Source organism: Galleria mellonella, unplaced genomic scaffold (assembly GCF_026898425.1).
Source record: "Galleria mellonella isolate WM207_F2 unplaced genomic scaffold, CSIRO_AGI_GalMel_v1 utg173, whole genome shotgun sequence".
Lineage (NCBI taxonomy): Eukaryota > Metazoa > Arthropoda > Insecta > Lepidoptera > Pyralidae > Galleria > Galleria mellonella.
The window spans coordinates 6,820,729-6,842,862 of NW_026442016.1; the positions used below are offsets into that span (position 1 = coordinate 6,820,729).

At 31.9% G+C, this 22,134-nt stretch overlaps 3 protein-coding genes across 5 annotated transcripts; 1 reads left to right on the top strand and 2 right to left on the bottom strand.

The window, feature by feature from the left end:
- Positions 1-315: 315 nt before the first annotated feature.
- LOC113515432 (NEDD8-activating enzyme E1 catalytic subunit) lies at positions 316-4,815 on the bottom strand. 2 transcript variants are annotated; one of them, XM_031912099.2, is made up of 7 exons: positions 4,700-4,815; positions 3,489-3,827; positions 3,070-3,230; positions 1,976-2,144; positions 1,445-1,694; positions 895-1,114; positions 316-553 (listed from the first exon to the last, which is right to left on the bottom strand). In XM_031912099.2, the coding sequence occupies exons 2-7, from the start codon at positions 3,824-3,826 to the stop codon at positions 339-341; spliced, it is 1,353 nt and encodes a 450-aa protein (XP_031767959.2). In that variant the 5' UTR covers position 3,827; positions 4,700-4,815; the 3' UTR covers positions 316-338. The 2 variants fall into 2 exon arrangements, with proteins under 2 accessions (XP_031767959.2, XP_026755433.2); XM_026899632.3 differs by having other exon boundaries at positions 4,594-4,740.
- A 2,501-nt stretch (positions 4,816-7,316) lies between these two features.
- LOC113515561 (uncharacterized) lies at positions 7,317-15,755 on the top strand. 2 transcript variants are annotated; one of them, XM_026899817.3, is made up of 10 exons: positions 7,317-7,598; positions 8,023-8,232; positions 8,405-8,566; positions 8,768-9,055; positions 9,534-9,693; positions 10,381-10,528; positions 10,663-10,819; positions 12,156-12,411; positions 13,001-13,696; positions 13,972-15,755. In XM_026899817.3, the coding sequence occupies exons 2-10, from the start codon at positions 8,047-8,049 to the stop codon at positions 15,171-15,173; spliced, it is 3,255 nt and encodes a 1,084-aa protein (XP_026755618.2). In that variant the 5' UTR covers positions 7,317-7,598; positions 8,023-8,046; the 3' UTR covers positions 15,174-15,755. The 2 variants fall into 2 exon arrangements, with proteins under 2 accessions (XP_026755618.2, XP_026755617.2); XM_026899816.3 differs by having other exon boundaries at positions 7,318-7,598; positions 8,039-8,232; positions 13,972-15,733.
- An 804-nt stretch (positions 15,756-16,559) lies between these two features.
- Positions 16,560-18,301, bottom strand: LOC113515682 (ATP synthase subunit beta, mitochondrial-like). Its single transcript, XM_026899947.3, has one exon. It carries the CDS (start codon positions 18,176-18,178, stop codon positions 16,628-16,630), a length of 1,551 nt encoding a protein of 516 aa, XP_026755748.2. The 5' UTR covers positions 18,179-18,301; the 3' UTR covers positions 16,560-16,627.
- Between the last annotated feature and the right edge of the window lie 3,833 nt (positions 18,302-22,134).

Below are 22,134 nucleotides of genomic sequence, written 5' to 3' on the forward strand. Positions count from 1 at the left end.
TATATCCTGTCAGGTCGACCTCCACGTGGTTCCGTCTGGAAACCATTGTGCTAAATTCCAGATATATCCATCACAATGGACTAACTGACCTGCATTTTCATTCTCGACTATCATCGCTCATTGGGACCCCGCCAACGTATAACTTATACTAACGCACAACGGAGCTACCATTCCATTATCATCTATTAAAAAAAAATACTAGGGAAAAGATGTCGACGTAAAAATGTAAATAAAATGTTATTTTATTACTTCTTGATATATATAATACATTAAGTAGGTACACCAATACCAATAGTTTTATTACAAACATGCAAATTCAATATTAAAATATTTTTTATTTATCGTGCCATATCTACATCTAAATTTTCAGCAAATTTCAGTTTTATTGTTATAGTATTGGGAGTTGTAATATCTGCCACCAATATATCACAGCCATTATAAAGACCCAGCTCCGTTATTTTCTTCTTTAAATTATCCCTTGTTCTTTCTTCAATACTCTTAATTGAAGACATGTATAGAGTTTTATTGCGCCCATTGATTACAGTAGTAATACCTGCAACAAAGTTTCTATGCATTAATTTAAACAATTTGCTTATTTCATACAATATACTAAACAACCCATACAGAATCATATTCCTCCACCGTTATGGTGAGAACTTCCGAAAATTCTTTCTCAATAGATTACCATCTCTTAAAGCCCAAGAGAATTTTAATAGGTCAATTTTGGGATTAAATAAATAGGCAGTGAGCGTATTTCAAGCAAGTGAAGCAGAAGAATAATGTGGTATTTCACTTTTATATAGATTAATGGACTTGTAACCACAATGTCTATTTCTTAATACTTTATTTAATTATAAATCTGTATATTTGTATAACAAGATTAAAGTGACGTACCTGGACTTTTCATCAAAAAAGCTTGATCTTCACAAAGTTTATCATAAATCATTTGTAGTGTGGCATCAGCTTCAATTTCCATTACCCGTGTAGTGTTACTACATGCTACACAATCAAGACGCCGTTCGGCCGGAAATGTATATGAATACACACCATCAGCCATATTTAGTACCATGTAGTTGTTCATATTTATGCAACATGATGAAGCCAACTTGAACACCTAAAAGTGATGATCTTGAGATATTATGTTTAAAACCTACATTTTATTCTTATACAACCTTTTATTTTTAATTGAAATGTCAAAAAAACCTGATTTACATTGAAATTTTTACATGTTTTTGCTAAGTTTAGTAATCTTTAATATTTTGATTCTGTATATAAAGATTAAAACACAGTTGCATATTTGTGATACAATACACATATTACAAAATAAATTCGCTCTTACAAAATACAAATATAATTATAATGACTAGATAAAATGGACAGACAAGAGTCCACCATTTTAAAATACAACCACATTTTTATTTAAATATGTACAGCACTTATTTACCTCTGTAGCACAAGCAGCAGCAATTGCAGCATTAGTACTAGCTACAGCTGGAATAATGTTTTTCAAGACACCCTGTGTTAATCTATAAGTTACATTGGCAATTCCATGTTTGAGAGCCCTCTCTTGAGCTTTCTCTAACACCCAAGCTACATGTTGGGGATCATCGCCATCCAGCTGTGTTGTCTCTCCCCATGGATTCTCCTTAGCCCACTGTAACACCTTCACATATTCAATACAATGCTCTGGTAATCTAAAAACAAAAAAAATTTGAAGAGTATTCTAAATAGTTAAATGAATTTAAAACAATTTGACCTTGGTATACATATAAGAGTTTGGTGTAAATTATTTTAGTCTTTAAATTAATAAATATTCAAGCTATATTTTAATACTGTATGTATTAACGATTTACCAGCGACCTGCTATAGTTTCACACACTCTAAAAATGTACCTTTCTATAGGTTAGGCAATTTTTAAATTGGTTAAGTATTTTCTATGTTTATCCATCCATGCAAACAAAAAATTTAATATTACCGTGGTGTATTAGCAATAGTGCACAAAGGAAAAGTCTTTTGAGGTGGATATAAGTCCAAAGTACACTCAATGCAAGCACTCATGCCAGGTAATATAACTCTAGCATTTCCTTTGAAGCCTTCAGTACCACCATCCACAAGCGGTATGACACTACTTTGATCCAATGACCCTGAAATAAGAGACAACCAGTTGTAATTAATGAAGCATGAACTGGATAATAATCACTAATGACTTTATCTCACTTATAATAATCTTTTGGTATAGTTTCATCATCATCAGCATTTAACTGTCCTCTGCTTAACAGAAGCCTTCCCCTTGGGGGGATTTTGCAAGTAGTTGCCACGCTTGGCAGGCGGATTGGCAATCGCAGTTAGGCTTTAGAGATGTTTTAAGAGGGACGCTGCTGCCCATCCCTCATTTCCCTTTAGTCGGCTCTTATGACACCCATGGGAAAAGAAGGGGTTGCCGGGACTACACGGACAATATATTAGTATAGTTTAATGAGTCTTAAAACATTTTTTTATCTTAGTAATAAAATTTAAACTATGTTTACACATAAGAGATATTTAAGAAAAATTAATATGAAAGATCTTAATAAGAGCAATATATGACAAAACAATAATATTTAAAACTTTCGCCTATCAGTCTATATGTTGGTCCCAGCATCATGCAAAAACTACTGCATTGAATTGAATGCAGTTTTTACAATTGTATTCCTGAAAATCTAACTCAAAAATTTATTTGTTTTATTCTGATATGTCACCTACAAATGGTCTATGTTATTAGTTTTCCTATTTTTAAAATCCAAGTATTTCATATGTGGTAGCGGGCAAAAAGCTTCCAGTAAATAAAATTTACTAAACATAAAAGATATAACGTAACTTTTAATTATTCTAGAATAAACAAAGTTGTAATCATATTAAGTAAGTCTGAATCTATTTAATAAATCTATAGAACTTCTGTAAAATTGTTAGAAAATTCAATATAACAGGAGTATTCAGTAACTCTGGATCTAATAGATTTCCAGAAAATTGTAAGATTACCTAATAAATTTATAAAATATATTGCTGTAACTATAAACTAATATTACTCACTATCATCATTATATTGCAGTAAAGACATTAACATGCCATTGAGCCATCTTCTTGCTACTATGGAATCTAGACCACATACAACTATATGAAACTGTCTGTAGAAACCATCATCCAAGTCTTGGATAGCACAGTGATGAGCTACAGCTTCACAGCCAGGAATCCTACAAGTTTTTAGCATTAGAAATAATATTGTGAATTATATATTGATAACATGAACAAAAATAGATTTAGATAAGTCTTTTAGTTTACACAAACCTACCAATAAAGTGAATGTATAAATTTTTAAAGATGTTTTAATATTTGCCACTTTATAATATTTACTAGTCTAAACTGATTCAAATAACATTTAATATATTGATTGATGTCCTAAACAACTATGAACATACTTATAAAAAAATATAATGTATAAAATTAATCACCTTTTATTAACAAATTCAACAGCACACTTTGCCTTTGATGAACCTATATCATTTTTTCTAAACAAAAACTGTCTATTTAGATTAGATAGTTCTATAGTGTCCATGTCCACTATGTGAATTTTTTTGAAACCCATTAAAGCTAAATCTTTTAACAGCTCACAGCCAAGGCCCCCAGCACCAACCACAAGAACTTTGCATGAATTCATAATAAAATCCAATATTTCAGCAGAAGGCTCAAAGTCTGGATGGCAAAATGGACCAGATCTCTCCAAAAGCTTTCTTATATTCTGCCATCTTCGCTGTTGATAATCTGATGTTTGGATTTCACCAGATGCCATGCTGTAAATTATTAAAGTGGTTCTTCATACTTACAGAAACAATAAACCGTAATATAAAATAATATATATTTACTAGTATTTATGACTACTATGACTTTGTTTGTATGACCAGGATATGTTTGACTGTGATAAAAAGTTGCCTTATCCTTCTCTCCCATACAGTATATGTATACCAATTTTTATAGTGATTTGTTAAGCCATTAAGGCACTACAAGGTAACAAAAACAAACTCACTTTCACATTTATAATTTTAGTAAGGTAAAGTAAGTATATATATACATGTATAAATCTTTTTCCATAAAACAAACAGTAAACAATAAATAAAACAATGTAACAAAAATTGGATATTTGTATATATTTAGTGAATTAATAATAAAATCATTGGCAAGATCCTTAACCTAAAGAAAAAAACAACCATTTTTAAATACAATATATTAAAACATGTATATCAAACAAATACAGCTATGTAGCTTTTAATAAATGTTTGATATGAACAGGTTTTTGTAAAGAACAAGTGTCAAGACCAAAGTCAAAATAAAAAGAAAGTGATTTTTTAAAATTATACTTTCATAATAGTTCACACAAAGTATAGTTCACTGCAATAGTTCGAAGACATAAGTAGGAAACCTGTCTTGAAAAAGAGCACTTTTAGCAATAAGTATTCAAATAAGTTTTTAAATAACATTCAAAATAATGTAAATAATTACTTAGGTTATCGACGCCTATCATAGTAAAAAATAAACAACCAAGTAAATTAAAAATGTTACCTGACTTCTTTAAACTACTTTCTACAAGAAACAAATTTCGATACTGTTCTAATAAAATTGAAGATATTAAAAAACTGAAAATGCAAAAACAGCTGAACAAAGATACCTTTACACAGAGCAGGAAATCACTACGTTATAACATGCATGTTACCGTTTCGAACAACACAACGAAAATTATAAAAAAATAAGTGATTATTCATAATCACTATCTATATTGCTGTCATCCAAAATATCGTTATCGATTATTTTCATAAAAAAAAAAGCTATTTTAAAATATAAAATCATAAATTTTATAAAAATACAGACAATAAACAAATGCAGGTATTTTTGTTTATCTAGTTATTTAGTTACTTTATTTTGCTTTACTTCAATAATTAATCATATTTTTTTTGACAGATGAGTAATGAAAATTCACTTTGGCTCATTAAACAACAATTGGAAGTATTGTGCCGAGTCTAATAGCATCTGAAAAAGACATACATTCTTATTATATATTATTATTATAATTACATTTAATTATAATATAATTACAATTATTTTCATTTTAAAAGATGGTATTTTAACGGGAATCCGCATACTACAAATATAATTGATTAATTATTTATACATATTTATAAATACTATTTGCATTTATAATATATCATTACTTATAATTCAATTTCTGTTTATATCAATAAATAATAGGAATGGTGGTAAAAACAATATTAATAGAATTTAGATAATTTTACTGGTTTGTCAAAATTAGTAATATAGTTATATTTATTAATTAGATTATATAACTTTAATACTTAACTATACTAATTATAATTATTGTTTACTCACCGGTTCAACTTTATTAAACATTGTGCAAAACGTTTATTAGTTTGTTTATTCTTTGTAATGTATCACATTAAAAAAAAACAAATTTATTTATATTTTTGTCTATTACTACGTTATATTTTGTATAAATGAAATCAAATAGGTAGTTATTTAAATTTTAAAAGAAAATGTATTTATAAGTTAAGCATTGTTTTTAAAATGGCGCCATAAATCTGTCTAGGTACCTATTCAAGATGGCCTTGATCCACCACAATGAAAACAGTTTTTAAATATTACCTGGAAACGGTAACATAGTTTCATACAAAAACGTCATTCCAACAACGATGTTCCAACTGTCACAGGCTTATACCTACATATCTAAACAAATTTATATTATTGTAAAGCTGGTGAATAAGAACAATTTGTAACATACCTTCTATTTTTTTTATAAAAATCTATTTATTCTGTATAGTATCATCATACAGAATCGATATACAATTCAGAATCATATCTTTAGAAATTCAATATTTATTGTTAAATAAATCAATTGGTTTTCTTATAATCTTACAAATTATGACCATTTTCTATACAATACATCCCCAGGTTAGAGTTACGATATAATAGAGTATATTGCTAGCAACAGAGTTACTAGCTCCCATTACGGACAATTTCTTCCGTGTTTCTGTAGTAGATATGACACAGAACCATTAGTAATTAAGTAACAATTAATCAAATGGTTCTACCATTAGCGTATTTAAGAGAATATTCTAGGAGGGATTTGGCCAGACGTTTTTATGAAACTTCGTTTGTATCCTGGTGCTGACAAAACCCAATTGTGTCTAGAAGAAAACTAATTTTAAATAGCAACTATTTAAAATTTAATAGCAAAAATTTACAGTTTTTATTTTATCATTCATTCTATATAATTTCTTGTTCTTAGACTCTGTGAGATGATATAAGATATATGGCTGCCTCCAATCTTCTTATGCAAATATAATTAGTAAAAAGAGGACGAAAGATACACCGTCAGTTGCTACTTTCCTCAGTTCATAGCAAGCTAGTTTATAGAAAATGTATTATGTAGAATTTTAGCTCATATTGGTATGTCAATTATTTGTCAATAACAAATTTTACTTATTATATTATATAGTCGTCACAGTGTATGTAGAAAGTATGCAAGCAGGTTATATCTGAATTTAGTAGAATTATACGACCAATAAAACCTATTGAAAACTAGTCTACTACAAATCGAGAAAAAAAGTAACTAATAGTATATCTCACGGCGGAAAGGGATTGTTAGTAATGGAGACTGAGAGTCCCATTGCTAGCAATATACCCAACCAGGTCGACCTCCACGCGGTTCCGCCTGGAAACTATCATGGTTAATTCCTGATGAATTCATCATGATGGGCTAACTGGCCTGTTTTCATTTTCATCTATCCCCTTCACTGGTGCTCCGCAAGCGTATCCCGTTAGCGCAGGCGGGGCTACCATACCATTTTCACCCATCAAAAAAAAAGTATATCTCACACCCTCTTTTTGCTAATAATAGCAACATAAGAAAAAAGAGGCAAAATGATTTACTGTTTATATTTTATCATTACTTCTATGTAATTCCTTGTTCTTAGGTTTAAGACGACTTTATCTATGTTAAAAGTAAATAACAGTCCTCTCTCTATCCAGCGATATAGGAATTAAAATGACTTCTTTTGTACTACATCAAAAATAGTATTTTCGGTTAGAAAAAAGTGCATGTAATCCATCTATTAAAAGGCAACCGTGTTAAATTTTTAGGAAATTAATAATATATTAAAATAGTTAGTGGTATTTACTATAAGGAATCGCATTATAATTTTTGGTCTTGCCAGTAAATATATTTACATTGTCTTATAAATTTAGAACTTACACTTAGTGCTTTCCTGTGTGCTAAAATTATTGGAGTCAAAACAATTTACCAAAAATATACTATAAATATTTCTTGTTAACTAAATAATTTATAGTTATTTTAATTGATAAATACTTTTTTAAAATATTTTACATTTAATCTTATAATTTACCGTCTATTGTCACACAATGATCTACACAGTTACGTACTAGTTCTGTAGCTATAGATAGATAGATATTCATTTGTTGAAAATGGAGGCGTGATGTTCGTGCATTTGTCGGAAAACCAAGATTTTCAAGTTTGCTATTCCGGGTATTTCTAGGTAAGATAAAACATTTGTATAAACGCATTGATTTTGGTACATCACAAAATGCCATTTTATCATAATTGTACATCCAAAATATCTACCTTATTGCTATAATTTAAGGGAGAGACTACGACTAAATCTTGGTAGGTATCACCTTATGCTGTGACCATGCTCGATTTAAAAGTAATTTAAATGCAAATCTTTAGATAAATTTTTGGATTCAACCTAATTTTTATCGAAGCACATTGATGTGTTTTTATATATGGTATTTTCATAGTTACTGAATTCAAATGTTATTGCCAACCTAGTTGGTCAGCTTTATACAAAAGTGTACCAGTATGTAATTGTTACAATTTATATATATATACGTTATTCTTGATTATTTTTACCCTTTTACTTCTTATAAATACTTAATTACAATATTAAACATATTTTAAAGGTATCTTCTTTCATAGATTGCACTATGGCTGGCAATAAAATTAATACAAAGGGTAAAAGTAGAGATGATAAAAACAAATTAAATAAAGTCATAAGTCAAGGTAATGAAGAGAATGAAGAAATTGATTTTTCAATATTAAGAAAACCAATATACACAAGTGTTACAGGCCTAGCCCAGGCAAGAAAAATATTTGACTGTGCTACTGAAGAAGTGAGTATCTGATTTAAAATTACCTAATTGCTAATAATTAAAAGATATTAAAAGAATAACATCCTTTCATTGCTAATAATTAAAAATTCACCAACATATGCATACTAAAATATTTAATGATCTTATTTTTTTGTATGTACTTGTATATTAATTCAAACCTACTTATTTTCAGCTAAAAAATTTGCTTTCTTCTGAATGTGATTTATTGTATGAATGTAAAGTATGTCGTAACATATTTAGAAGTTTGGTGAATTTTATATCTCATAAACGTGTTTACTGTAAAGAAACATTCAATTCTTCTCAACACAGCCACTTCATCAACCCTACCTCTACAGTAAGTTTGATATTTACAAATTTAATAAATGATTAATTCATATTTTGCCTTTATTAGCGAATAAAATATATATATATATATATATATAGCAAAATAAAGAAAAATATTTTTGTTTAATAATAAAAATTGCTACATTTTTTGTAAAATAAATGTAGCAAATTGCTAAAACCATGAAATATATTTGTTTTTTCAATTTTTAAGGCTAATGAAATTTTGAAGATTAAGCGCTTGGAGGAAGGATATCAACAATCGTTGGAAGAAAAAATTGGGTCAGAAAATAATGATATGGAAATTGATGAGTTTGAGGACAGAATACCATTGACAAAGGATTTAACAACTATTATGGAGAAAATTACAAAGAATAAAGGAATTAGTTCAAATAAATCAGAACAAAACATAGTTTTACAGAAAATTGCAGGTAGTTCTGTTGCAGTATTCCAGAGTGTAGACTATTCTGAAGAAAAACAGTTTGATAAAATGAAGGCTCAAGTATGCATTTTATATTTTTAATAATTATAAGCTATATATAACATATGTATATATAATTATAGTATATATCTCAAACCCATTTTTATTTTTTTATACAGTTAGATTTTTTGAGATGGGTATTTTCCATTTTTCAAAATCTGTAAACATTATTTAAAATTACTTCCAAACTTATAGTCCAAACCAAAAACAGTCTCCAGAAAACTTTTTTCTATAGCTACAATCGTTAGTTGCCTATACTGCATTTTTTCCTGTACATATAATATTTATAGGTACATATTTGTGTTCTAAGACTTAGGAGGTGAATTTTTCCATATGTTTACGCCACTGTAGAAAGTTTGTAATAAATAATAATGTTTTTATATTTTGATTAAGTACTTTCTTAAAAATATTTTTTCTTAATAATTATAGTTTACTCAATAAATATTTTTTAATTAAAATAGACAATAATAACAACATCCTTATTATTTTTTGTCCACAGGTAAACGAGCTGGATGATATTTTGTCAAGGGACAAAGCAGTTCTACAAAAAGATGGAAAATTTAAAACTCAAACATCTGTTCCAACAGATACTGATAATGTGATACAAATAAGTGATGATGAAGATACTGAAGCTACTGGTATTCTTAAATGCAAAATTTGTGAGTTCTTATCCACTTAATTATTTTTCTTCTTATAATATTGACCAATAATCATCTAAAAACATTTGGAACAGAATTATGTAAATTTTTTTAATACAAACCAATACAGATAAATACATGAAATAGAACATTATATTATTATATTTATATATAATACTACCAATTCTGGGCAATTTAGAAATACATAATTTGGGCCATCTTGAATTTCACTATTCAACAACTAATTACCCAATGTATAAAAAAAAAATATATGGAAAAAGAAACCAGGACATAAAGGAAAAGTGCATGAAATATTGAATATGGCAGTGAAATTACAGAGTATAGAAACATAGCATCATAATCATCAAGAATGGCTATGCATGACGTGTATCATGAGCTTCACAGTATATTCTGTGATATTCATGATGCCATTCATATATATAGACAATGGTTAGATGATGGCCGTCAACTTGCTTTTGCAATTCTAAGTTGCATAAAAAAAGAGAAAAAAAAAAACCTCAAAGGAAACATTTATTTTCAAAAATCATAGACAGATTTTTAAAAATCTTATCTGAGATTTTCCCGTTAGTTTTAACAATAAATTCTCTCAAATTAACATTATGTTATGTTTAAGCAAAGTTATGTTAAGTTATATTTTATACTTATTGATTAATAACATAATAAATTATTAAAATATTTACATTCCAGGTGATCAACAATTTTCTACCCAGAAGACTCTGAAGTTCCACATGAAATATAAACATGTAGAAAGTCGATTGGTTTATCCTTGTCCTGACTGCTTGGAAATATTCTCCACATCCTGGAGCGTCTACCGACATCTCTTCAAAGTGCATAGGTAAATATCTATCCTATAAAATATATGTAACTATGTATTTAAATAAAAATTGGGCACATAAAAATATTTCAAAACAGCTTTTATTTTACTTAATGTTATTAAAATAATTTTAACTAAAACTTTGTTAAATCTAGAAAAACGGCTGCTCAAATTAGGAAGCTACGAGAATCAATACAAGCAAAAGCCTTCAGAATGAATAATCCTCCCGCTTTTTATGAAAAACGTAAAAATATGAAACCTACACAAGTTCAAAAAATAACAGAAGAAGAACGTGTGGATCAAGAGAATCAGGTAATTTTCTATACTGTATATATATAATATTTAACGAAAATATGTGTTCTAATTGCTTTGCCAAATATTTAAATATATAAAGGCAGAAAATGGCTGATTTGGACAACATTTAGCACACAGATAAACCAGATTATCAAAACTTAATAATATTCTTCACTTGATCTGTCTGTGATATATCAAGTGAAGAATATTACTAAGAATAAAGATATTTTGAATTTGAATATAATTTCATCTGGAAAACAATTTTAATCAATAGCTTAATACAAAGTGGATTAATTGATACAATTTACAATATCAGTTGTCACAGGCATTCATTAGTAACGGAAAAAAAAACTAGTACAAGCGACATACTCGTAAAAATGTGATAAGATAACGAGATCAATTTAAGAAACCTTGCTTTTTTTTCATCGGTTAAAAGTATCTATGCCGTATTTTAATTTGTAACAATCTAATACAGACTTTTGTCCTTCATACAATGCCTGCATGGACCCCATGTCGTTTTTTTACCGCTGTGCTAAAAATAACAGATTATGAAATAGCAACGCACGAAGCCTGTTGTATAGGCGTCCCAATGTATTCTATGATTTCCATTGCTTAGGCTTATAGATGCTAGTTGTCATTTTCCATTACGTGGTCATTACGTATTGATTCTATAAAAAATAAATTCACTCATATCACAAGACCTTATTCTTAAGCCATACAACCTATGGGTAATTTATCACATTTAGGTTGTATATATAACGCTTAACACCAGGCGGGCCATTAGCTTATCGATCATCTCAGTTATAAAAAAAATAACACCAGTCCTTTGGACATCATAAGCATATTTAGAGGTAGGGCTGAGCCGTGCCCACTCCAAAATAAAAAGCAAAGCGTTCAGCTATAAGAAAAGCGGAGAGTAGATATGTGCCTTTTTTAAGGGGGCAGGCTCCTCTAGGAAAATAATCTTAAATAAGCCAGTTTTTAGCAAAGAAAAGCAAGCTAAAGTGGCAATGGACTGATCGTATAGCTCGAAGAACCGATAGCCGATGGCGAAGAAAGGTTCTTGAGTGACATCCCCGTACGGGAAAACGCAGTGTAGGACTACCCTCCACTAGATGGAGTGACGACCTAAAATGCATTGTAGGGAGTCAGTAGATGCAGGTGGCTCAGGACCATTCCTTATCAATCTTAGCAATCTATGTGGGAGGCCTATGCCCAGTAAGGGACAGATAATGGCTGAAATGATGATGACGATAAAGCCAGTTTCTAACATTCTCTAACGCTCAACATTTCAAATACTAGAAGTATGATTAATTTCGTTGTATTTGTTTGGTGATGTGTGCGCATGTTGCAGGCCTGGATGGACAATATGGAGGGTGAGGGCGAAACGCCACGCTGCTTTGGGTGCGGGCGAACGTTCGAGCGTCGCGCGGCATTAGCTGCTCATACTCACACCTGCCAGCCTCGCTCACGCGTCCTCGCGCCTGCACATCCCGCTCGACGCGCTCCCGAGACCAAGAAGATCGAGATACAAATCCGCAAGGACTACAACAAGGGCCCGCCACAGCCCTCAGCCTTGAACATGCCAATGAAAACTGGTGATGCTAATGGTAAACATTAATTCTACTGTAGAAATAAGTGGGGCTTTATTTATAACTAGCTTCTACCCGGGACATCGTCTGCGTGATCAGGATATGGTCATTAACTGGGATATAAAGAAACTTATGGCTTTCTAAGTTTGTTTGAACACACTAATCTCGGGAATTGTTATTTGTTTCCTATTAGAAAAAATATTTTTCCATTCAATAGCTCATTTTTTAGGAAAATTAAGGCTATTCGACATAGGTGTTTTTAGGGCACATGCTCATCCCAAGATCAAAAGTGGAGCTTTCAGCTATTTATAAACCTTTTTCAAACATTTATATATACAGAAAGCTGGTTGTGTTATATTTGAATAAGAAAAATAAGGGTATAGGATACCCTTATACTATTACAGCCTATTCATTACACATAAGAGATCAATTTTATATCTCATATTAAAATTATCAATAACAACCCCCCCCCCCCCTTCTCTCCAAAAAAGTAAACTTAAATATGCTTCAATAAATTTATAATAATTTCTTTCCTTTCTATACTTTCTATTTAGCCAAAATGTTGTGTTACCAATGACATGATTTAAAAAAGTTTTTACTTTTACAGAAACTAAAGTTTCATCTGAAGATCAGTCACCAATAAAAACTATAAAAAGTGAAGAAAACTTTACATCAGTTCAACAAAAGGATTTAGTAGAGACTACACCAACTAAGATGGGAGACAATCAAAACTCCGATAATAAATCTTCAGAAGATGCCGAAAAGAATAAACCATTACTTGTTTCTAAATTGCCTAAATTACCATTTGCTCATCAACCGGAGAAAAGTAATTTGACAGCTTTTAAACAAAAAATACAACCTGATATTGACACCCTAAAGAACCTTTGTAAAAGGTGTGACATTCAACATAATAATACAGAAGAATTATATAACCACATGGCTGCTCATTATAAGTGGATGCGTTATGCTTGCAAATTATGTAATTTCAAAAATTACGAATTTGAAAAATTGCCTGAACATGTTAAAATTGTTCATAAATTAAAGGGTGACACAGATTTTTATTTCAGTACTGTAAAAGCTATTGATGGTGCAGAAGCACTAGAACTATCTGAACTAGTCGAAGAATTAAATGATAATAATGAAAGTCCTGATTCTAGACGTCCTAGTAGATGTTCCAGTGACTCAAGTCGTCTATCTGATGATAGTTCATCAAGTAGTACTAGAGTGGAAGCAGGATCTAGGAAGAGGAAAATTAATCAAAGTAGAAATGTTTCTAAAAAGAAAAAAGAAACTGTAATTAATGGTAAGAAATATAATTGATATTTTTTATTTGTTAGTTTTGCATATAAGCTTGTCATTTTTGAACAAAGGACATTAATATTAAAGTAACTGTGAAAGTAATTCATTAAATATAGTCTATTAGGTATGTTGTTTGCAAAGATATGTAAAGAATAATTTAAAAAATTATGTCAATAATTTGTAAGTGAAGATGTCGGTAGGAACGACTATAGGCAGAAGGACGTAGACGTAATCTGACATTAAAATTCGTATAGACAGATTTGTTTTAATTTGTTACAGATGATGATGATGAGCTGAAGGGTGAGGTGCCAATAGAAACATCACTTGTAGAAAATGATTCATCTACCACAGTTAAAACTTTTGAAGAAAATTCTTCAGATATGGATGATTTGGATGAGAAAATAGCTAAAAAACAAATTGAGCAAACTTTATCTGTAGCCTCACGTAGACCTATTCGTAAAAAAACAAAACCTAAAAATGAAGACTTCGAATATGATTTATCGAATTTGTTAAAAATGGAAGCCCAGGGTTATAGAGATTCTCAAACAGTTTCTAATACAAAATCCATTCAAACCAAAAAACGAACTATGCAAGAAAATCAAAATTATTATGATAATGTTAATAAAGATTGTTGTGGGGCATTAGTTATGTTATCTAAAAAGGCTGTTGGAAAAGCTTCAGCACATATGAAAACTACAAATTTTTCTGTCAGTGTTCAGAAAGAAACGAAGTCTTCAAACATATTTGTACGACCTATGCTCCCCAAAACTATTTCTAAATGTGATAAAACATCACCTAAAAAAGATGTCGACAATTTAAAAGAACTTCCAAGTCCTAACAAAGAAGTAAAAAATAATAAAAATATTATAGATGACTGTATAAAAACAAATATTATAGAAGATAAGACTACGGCAAATAGTGAAACCAATGAAATAGAAACTCCAACAAAGGAAGCCAGTGACAATTCTAAATCGAATAAAGATGAAAAACCAACCAATAGTGGCCTTTGTGAAACAATAAAAACTAATTTAAATATCCCCGCAGTAGTTCCCATTAAATTTCGTCGTCAGAGTTTAGAAGTTATTAAAAATCCATTAATTAATAAAAATATTACTGATTTTACAAAGGCTGGAATGAAAACGAAAATTTTAGTTATTAAGCCTATCAACAGGAATAAAGATGGGATTAAAACAGCAAGTACGCCGATCAAATTCCAAAATTTCCAAACAATAAAATTAAAGGATCCTTCTAAAAATTCTGCAGTAAACGAAACTAAATCATCTGACCAAGTAGTAGTAGTGAAAGTTCCCAAAGAAAAAAATGATCAAATTAATTCTCATGAAAACTTTAGTATGAAAGATATATGTGATAAAGAACAAGTAGAATCTAAAACAGATGCCAATGTCGATGTAGTAGTTAGTAATGATAATATGGGTATTCCTTGTAAAAACAAAATAGTAAGTAATGATATTTCTAGATAGACCACATGAATCCAATAGTTTACTATTATGTAGCAAATATTTCATTTATGAATAAAATATTGTGCTGAACTTATTTTTATTGATAGGTTAGATTACAAATATAGTATCTACATATATAAAGAAGTCTTTTATTACCCAAGTACTTAATTACATAATTAACTACTCCTATATGTATATATATATGCAGTATAACAAAAGATTGTACGAAGTAGTCGTGCGATCTTTTTTTATACTATTGATTAATTTAACATTTTCTTCCACAAAAACAATGAAATATTGACAAAATTTACTAAATTGTTGTTTATCTACTTATATGCGAACCACCACAGACGGCACAATATCACTTTTGACAATGATATGACGCTGGGCCAACTATGGCGTATTGTTGAATTCTATACAATTAAACAACAACGAAACAGTTAAGAAACTGAAAAAATTTATGCACCTATTACACCTTCCTAATTAAATTTTCGTATAAAAAATTGTAAAGTCTACAAGTCCGTATGAATTCGAAACCTTGAGTTTTTCAACAAAAGCATAATAAGATGTTGTAGTGTTGCAGGTTCATAGGCTCTGATAACCTTTTACCATCAGGCGGGCCATTTGCTTGTTTTATACCATACATTGTAGTATATAGTATGCGAAATAAATAGTTGAGTTCGAGTAGATTTTTCGTTATTTTTCTCTACATCCTCGTATTTATCAAACAATATTCAATTATCTATATCATTATGGCACATGTATCATAATCATTATATATAATTTGTAATATATTGTGTATCATGTATCATAATGTACAAAGATTAATTCTCTATCTTCACGCCAAATTTCTTGCAAAATTTACGGATTGCTATATATTTACTCATTTATTTTTATTTCTTACGACCCATAACCAGAACTTTCGACAAATGGCTCTGATTACTTACCTAAACATACCGTAGTCATCATATTTTTACTAAAATGGTTATTTACATTTTGTATAAAAGAAGTGATACTAGGTGTGACGACTAATAGGGATTTAGGGATTGTTACTATTGACTTTTAGTACATAGTACATTATATAAAGTTTGTAGGGATATGAGATAAGATAAAACAAATATTTGTCAATATTACCACCTGAAATTTAGAAAAGTGGGTACTTAATTTACATACCCTAATTTTTGTTTCATACAAACAAAAATCCATGACACAATACATAACAAATATTTAAAATTATGTCTTTAATCTAGATATTACTTATAATTTCAAAGAAATAACAGAAAGAAATAATAAACTGTGTATCCTTAATAACACTACATTTGTCTATTCTTTTTAGAACAGAAATACTAGTGGGCCTACCAGGAGTCACTTGAATTTTTCAACCATGCTATGAAATAAAACATAAAATATTATTACTATTTATTTATTTAGAAATACAATACAATTACTTTCTCATCCATTCACAACAATGACAATTAAGCATTCTTAGCAAGTGTCTCAGCCTTTGCTACAACTTCTTCAATAGGTCCAACCATATAGAATGCAACCTCAGGTAGATGATCATATTCGCCTCTCAGAATCTGGGAAAAACCCTTGATTGTTTCCTCGAGAGGTACCAATTTACCAGCATGTCCAGTAAAAACTTCAGCAACTTGGAAGGGTTGTGAAAGGAATCTCTGAATTTTACGTGCACGAGCAACAGTCAGCTTGTCTTCTTCGGACAACTCATCCATACCCAAGATAGCAATAATGTCCTGAAGGGACTTGTAATCTTGGAGGATCTTCTGGACACCACGGGCAACATTGTAGTGCTCATCACCAATAATGTTGGGGTCCAAGATACGAGAGGTGGAATCGAGGGGATCGACAGCGGGGTAGATACCCAACTCAGCAATGGCGCGGGACAACACAGTGGTAGCGTCCAAGTGAGCAAAAGTAGTAGCAGGAGCAGGATCAGTTAAATCATCAGCTGGTACATAAATAGCTTGGACGGAGGTGATGGAACCCTTCTTGGTGGTGGTAATACGTTCCTGCATAGAACCCATGTCAGTGGCCAAAGTTGGCTGGTAACCGACAGCAGATGGAATACGACCCAAGAGAGCAGACACCTCAGAGCCAGCTTGAGTGAAACGGAAAATGTTGTCAATGAAGAGCAACACATCCTGACCTTCCTGATCACGGAAATACTCGGCGACGGTCAAACCAGTCAAGGCGACACGGGCACGGGCACCGGGGGGCTCGTTCATCTGACCGTATACCAAAGCTACTTTAGAGGTCTTATCCTTGAGAGAGATTACACCAGATTCAATCATTTCATGATATAAATCATTACCCTCACGTGTGCGCTCACCTACACCAGCAAATACAGAGTAACCACCATGGGCTTTGGCAACATTGTTAATCAACTCCATAATCAGTACAGTTTTGCCTACACCTGCACCTCCAAACAGGCCAATTTTACCACCTTTGGCATATGGAGCCAACAAATCTACAACCTTGATACCAGTGACCAAAATTTCCTGTTGTACAGACATGTCGACGAATTCCGGAGCTTCAGCATGGATAGCTGCAGTTTTGTCAGTCGGAATAGGGCCACGTTCATCTATAGGTTCCCCGATAACGTTCATGATACGGCCGAGAGTCTCGGCGCCCACAGGGATACGGATTGGTGAACCAGAATCATTTACAGGCTGTCCACGAACCAAACCTTCTGTACCGTCCATGGCGATGGTACGGACGGTATTTTCACCCAAGTGCTGTGCCACTTCGAGCACGAGCCTGGGTGTACGATTTTGCACCTCGAGAGCATTTAGAATTGGTGGTAGGTTGTCTTCAAATTGTACATCCACTACAGCGCCGATAACTGCGACCACCTTACCTTGGCCTTTGCCTGCGGCTTTGGCTGCGTAATCTCTTTTGGTGCTCGCGGTGACAGCGGCGACTTTCCCGCATTCATTGATGGCTTTTTCGGCTACTGCTTTTGCAGCTAAAAACCCGCTTCCGACTCTACTTACAGCCCCCAACATTTTCAATTAACTGGAGCACTTGGGCGAAAAATATGAAACCGTCCACCCTAAATTATGTAATAACCTTAAATTTTCTATAGACAAAGTACAGAGTGAAGACTACGGAGTGTGAAAAGTGAAAACGTCTATGGTACTTTACAGTGTTGCCAGATGAAATAGATCGAAATTCGCCAAAAATTAGATCCCCCCCCCCCCCCCTCTCGCCCTTCAAGTAGCCTCAAATCTCTTACTGTTTTTTTAATGCAGTGTAGCCTAAAATTGCCTACCTTGTAAAAATTTAAAGATTATGTTCTAAATTGATATAAAATTATATTTCTAGTTATTTTAATTGCAAAAATAAACTACAGAACAGATTTTGATAAAATTTCTATGGGCTCAATTTGTAAGTTTATACTTTCAGATATAAAAATATTTTTCCAAACCGATTTACGAGTAACGGAGTTGTGAGATAATAAACATGAAAACATTAAATAAGAGAAGGCTGGGTAACTTTCTATCGATGGATACCAAAATATACGCTTGCCCACGTCCTATTACTACTCGTGCTTAACTATGCTGACATTTGTTATCTGAATGTCACAGAAGAGTAACTAAATAAACTTGAGCAACTTCAAAATCTTTTTCTCCCTTCGGTCTATGATATTATGCCACCGTAACCTACCATATCCCACCCTTTAAATGGATATGGCCATTTAAATATAGCTGAATTTTAATATTTTTGTTTTGATCATTTACCACAACACAAATCAGTTGGTTAGAATTATTTTATTTTATTGTACCATTAGCATGTGTGCGACTGGCTATGCTCGAAAATTGACTGCTATTATTATTACCAGATGCCGTATGGTCTCGGCATATAATGAGCCACTCCTTTCTTTCCTGTGAATGTGATAAGAGACGACTAAGGGAGGCCGAGGGATGAGCAGCATCTCTCTTAAAACATTTCCAAAGCCTAACTGTGATTGCCAATCCGCCTGCCAAATATAACAACTACTAGCAAAACCTTCCAAGGGTTTTGAGGCTTTTGTTCACCAGTGGATATTTAAAGGCTGACATGATGATAATGAAGCCAAAAACTACATAATATAAAAATAAAAGACAATTTTTAAATGTATAAATGACTTATTTCACATAGCACCCCAGTAGAACTAATAAGATTATTTTGTAATTTTGGATAACTCTTTTGGAATTCACAAGGGCAACTAAAACAAAGAAAATAAAAACATTTTTTAGGTACTACTTATTATAAAAGAGTGTGTCTTCGATACCTAAACTATGTTAAATCTCAAATCGATAGCAATATTAGCTGCTAAAATAAAGCGCTGTGACAAACAGGTAAAGGTACACGCAGTATAAGAATCCCTTTATACCATTTTGCTACGGAACCTTAAAAATTGGTTTTAAGATCATCAAATGAAGTCCTTTCATGTAGATATTCCTTTCTTACTGAAATAGAAAAGCCTTTTTTCAAATTTTAGTACCTGATTTGAAGTCCCTAGCAAAGAAAATAAAAAAAAACTCGGTAATATCTGTCGACCAATATTGTCTAAAATTATTAAAAAATTAATAGTAATTGTTTAGACACAGCGCTTTGATAGATAGACAGACTGGCTGATAAAGTCACATCATGGATCGCTGGATGTACGTATTGATCAATTTACTCCCACTTATACTATTTTTTCGCTCAATAATTTGATTGCATAACAGTTAAATATTAATACTTTTAATCACAAAAAATAAAGGGAGAGAAGGGATTATTCGTAACTAGTTGTATTCCGTGGCTTCGCGTGAATCTATCTACATAAAGTATCCTATTTGTTATAACCTACTTGAATACCAAATTTCCTTTAAATCAGTTTAGCAGCTTTTGCAAGAGAAAGTAGTCCACGTCCATCCATCGTTACAATCTTTTGCATTTATTATGTTAAATAGGATAAAAAATAGTATATAAACTAGTAACTATAAATAATAATATTAAAAAATAAATGTGCATAAAAGAAGACTCGATAGACAACATATTAAAAATTCATGCGAAACGTAGAAATACGTGGCCGGTACTAGGAAGTAGAATGGAAAAACGTAAATCTACATGGCTCGTCCGTCAAGTGTTGAGGTAGATAAAAATGTTACTTTCTATGGAGAAAACTTTCATTTTAAGAAATTTTAAACCATATCCTAAGAATGCTATGCCATGTACTAGTGCTCAATATAAATTTAAAAATTTTGATATTAAGTGAGAAGAAAGAGTAAAGGTTATTTGTTTGACATTAAATTTGCAGATATTTAGCAAATACATTTCAGGTTTACTATTTTTTTTTCTTTTTTTGCTAAAGTGGTGTGGCGTATTACTGGCCATCATAATACGCCTTTTATATTACTGGCCATCATATTCAGTCTTGTATATTTTTATATTGATTTTATATTGTCTTACGTTTTTACAGTTCTGTCAGATAGTCTATGTTTTCTTAGCGATGAAGACGTGATAAAAGAGAACTTTAATATTAAGCATTTTATTTATCAACCCGTTTCTCTTAAGTTCTATTAAAGCTGCATAAAAATTGCCAGAATTATCATCATTTGTTTAAAAATATTTGTGCGGGGCCGCTGCCCCCGAGAGTCGGGAGGCGCGTCGGCTGGCACCGGGGCGTTGGTACGTCGACCTAACCTACTCGAGAAAAGAGAGTACTTTGCACACAGTGGGCGCACAAAGCACTCTCCTCGAAGGGCCTCAGTCTTCGCCTCAGGCGCGTTGCACACGAAGGACCAGGTGCTAGAAAGCACCACTATATATCGTCCTTAAAAGAATGACGACGATGACTACGATGAACGGTGATGATGAGGATGAAGTCTGTGAGCGATGAGGCGATGAGACGAAATGAAACAAAGATCTTCTTTACAAATGATGCGGTGAGGCGAGGAGACTGTCTATCGCGGAGATGTCATGCTGTCAACTGTGCTATGTTGTGTTCGCGTAAGAGGTCGATTGCGCTATTGGTTCCCTCTCTTGATAGGTCGATCTCGCTATCGGTTCGCTCTCTTGAGAGGTTGATCTCGCTATGAACTGTGGCCCGTATGGACCCAATTTGTATAAGCAACTAACGCCGCTGAACCAGCGGCAAACTAGTCTCCTCACCCCCTATGTCTGTTTTATTATACTTACCTCTATTTTTACATTTATTGACATAGGACTTACTGTGACTGGTGAACATACTTAAAAACAAAGCTCTCCTTCCCCCTCATATATATATTTGGCGGAGAGCAGGGTCGCGCGTCAGTCTATCAATTGCTACCGCGCAACGCACATTACAATTGTTTTTTCCTATTTTGAGAAAAAAAATTATGCTATTACTATCTATATTAACTATTTGTGCTCATTTGACACCTATACAGGCTATTATAGGCCCTATTATGGCCTATTAAAACTATTATCTGTTTTCCTGTTTTTTATAGGAATTTGCCCCATTTTGGGACGTATTGGCTGTACCTATTGATAATTTTATTTATGTTTGATATAATGAAGCACGAGCACTTGCGCCAAGCAATAAAAAACACGTATTGAAATACACTTATACTTTTATTATATTTATCTATTACAATTTCCTCAGCCATATATATTACTTGTTACAAACACCCCAGAGAGAATCCTGCAGCGCCCTCTCGCTTACTCTACCGTAACTTCTCTTCCGTTGTCTATGTGTAATGTTGCAATTGTTAAAAATAATAATTGTGGAGGCTGGAGATACCAAACAATTAAACTCAACAGTACCAGCCTACGTCCTATTAGTACAGCCGTAGTTGTTTTATAAGTTTACATGTCCTACCTAAACTATTTTAACTATTTTTTCGAAAGAGTTTTAGAGCCTAAACCTAACCTATTCTTACGCTATAAACTATTACCATTAAGTACTATTTATTATCTATTCACTACATTCTATACATTTTTCAGACTATTTATG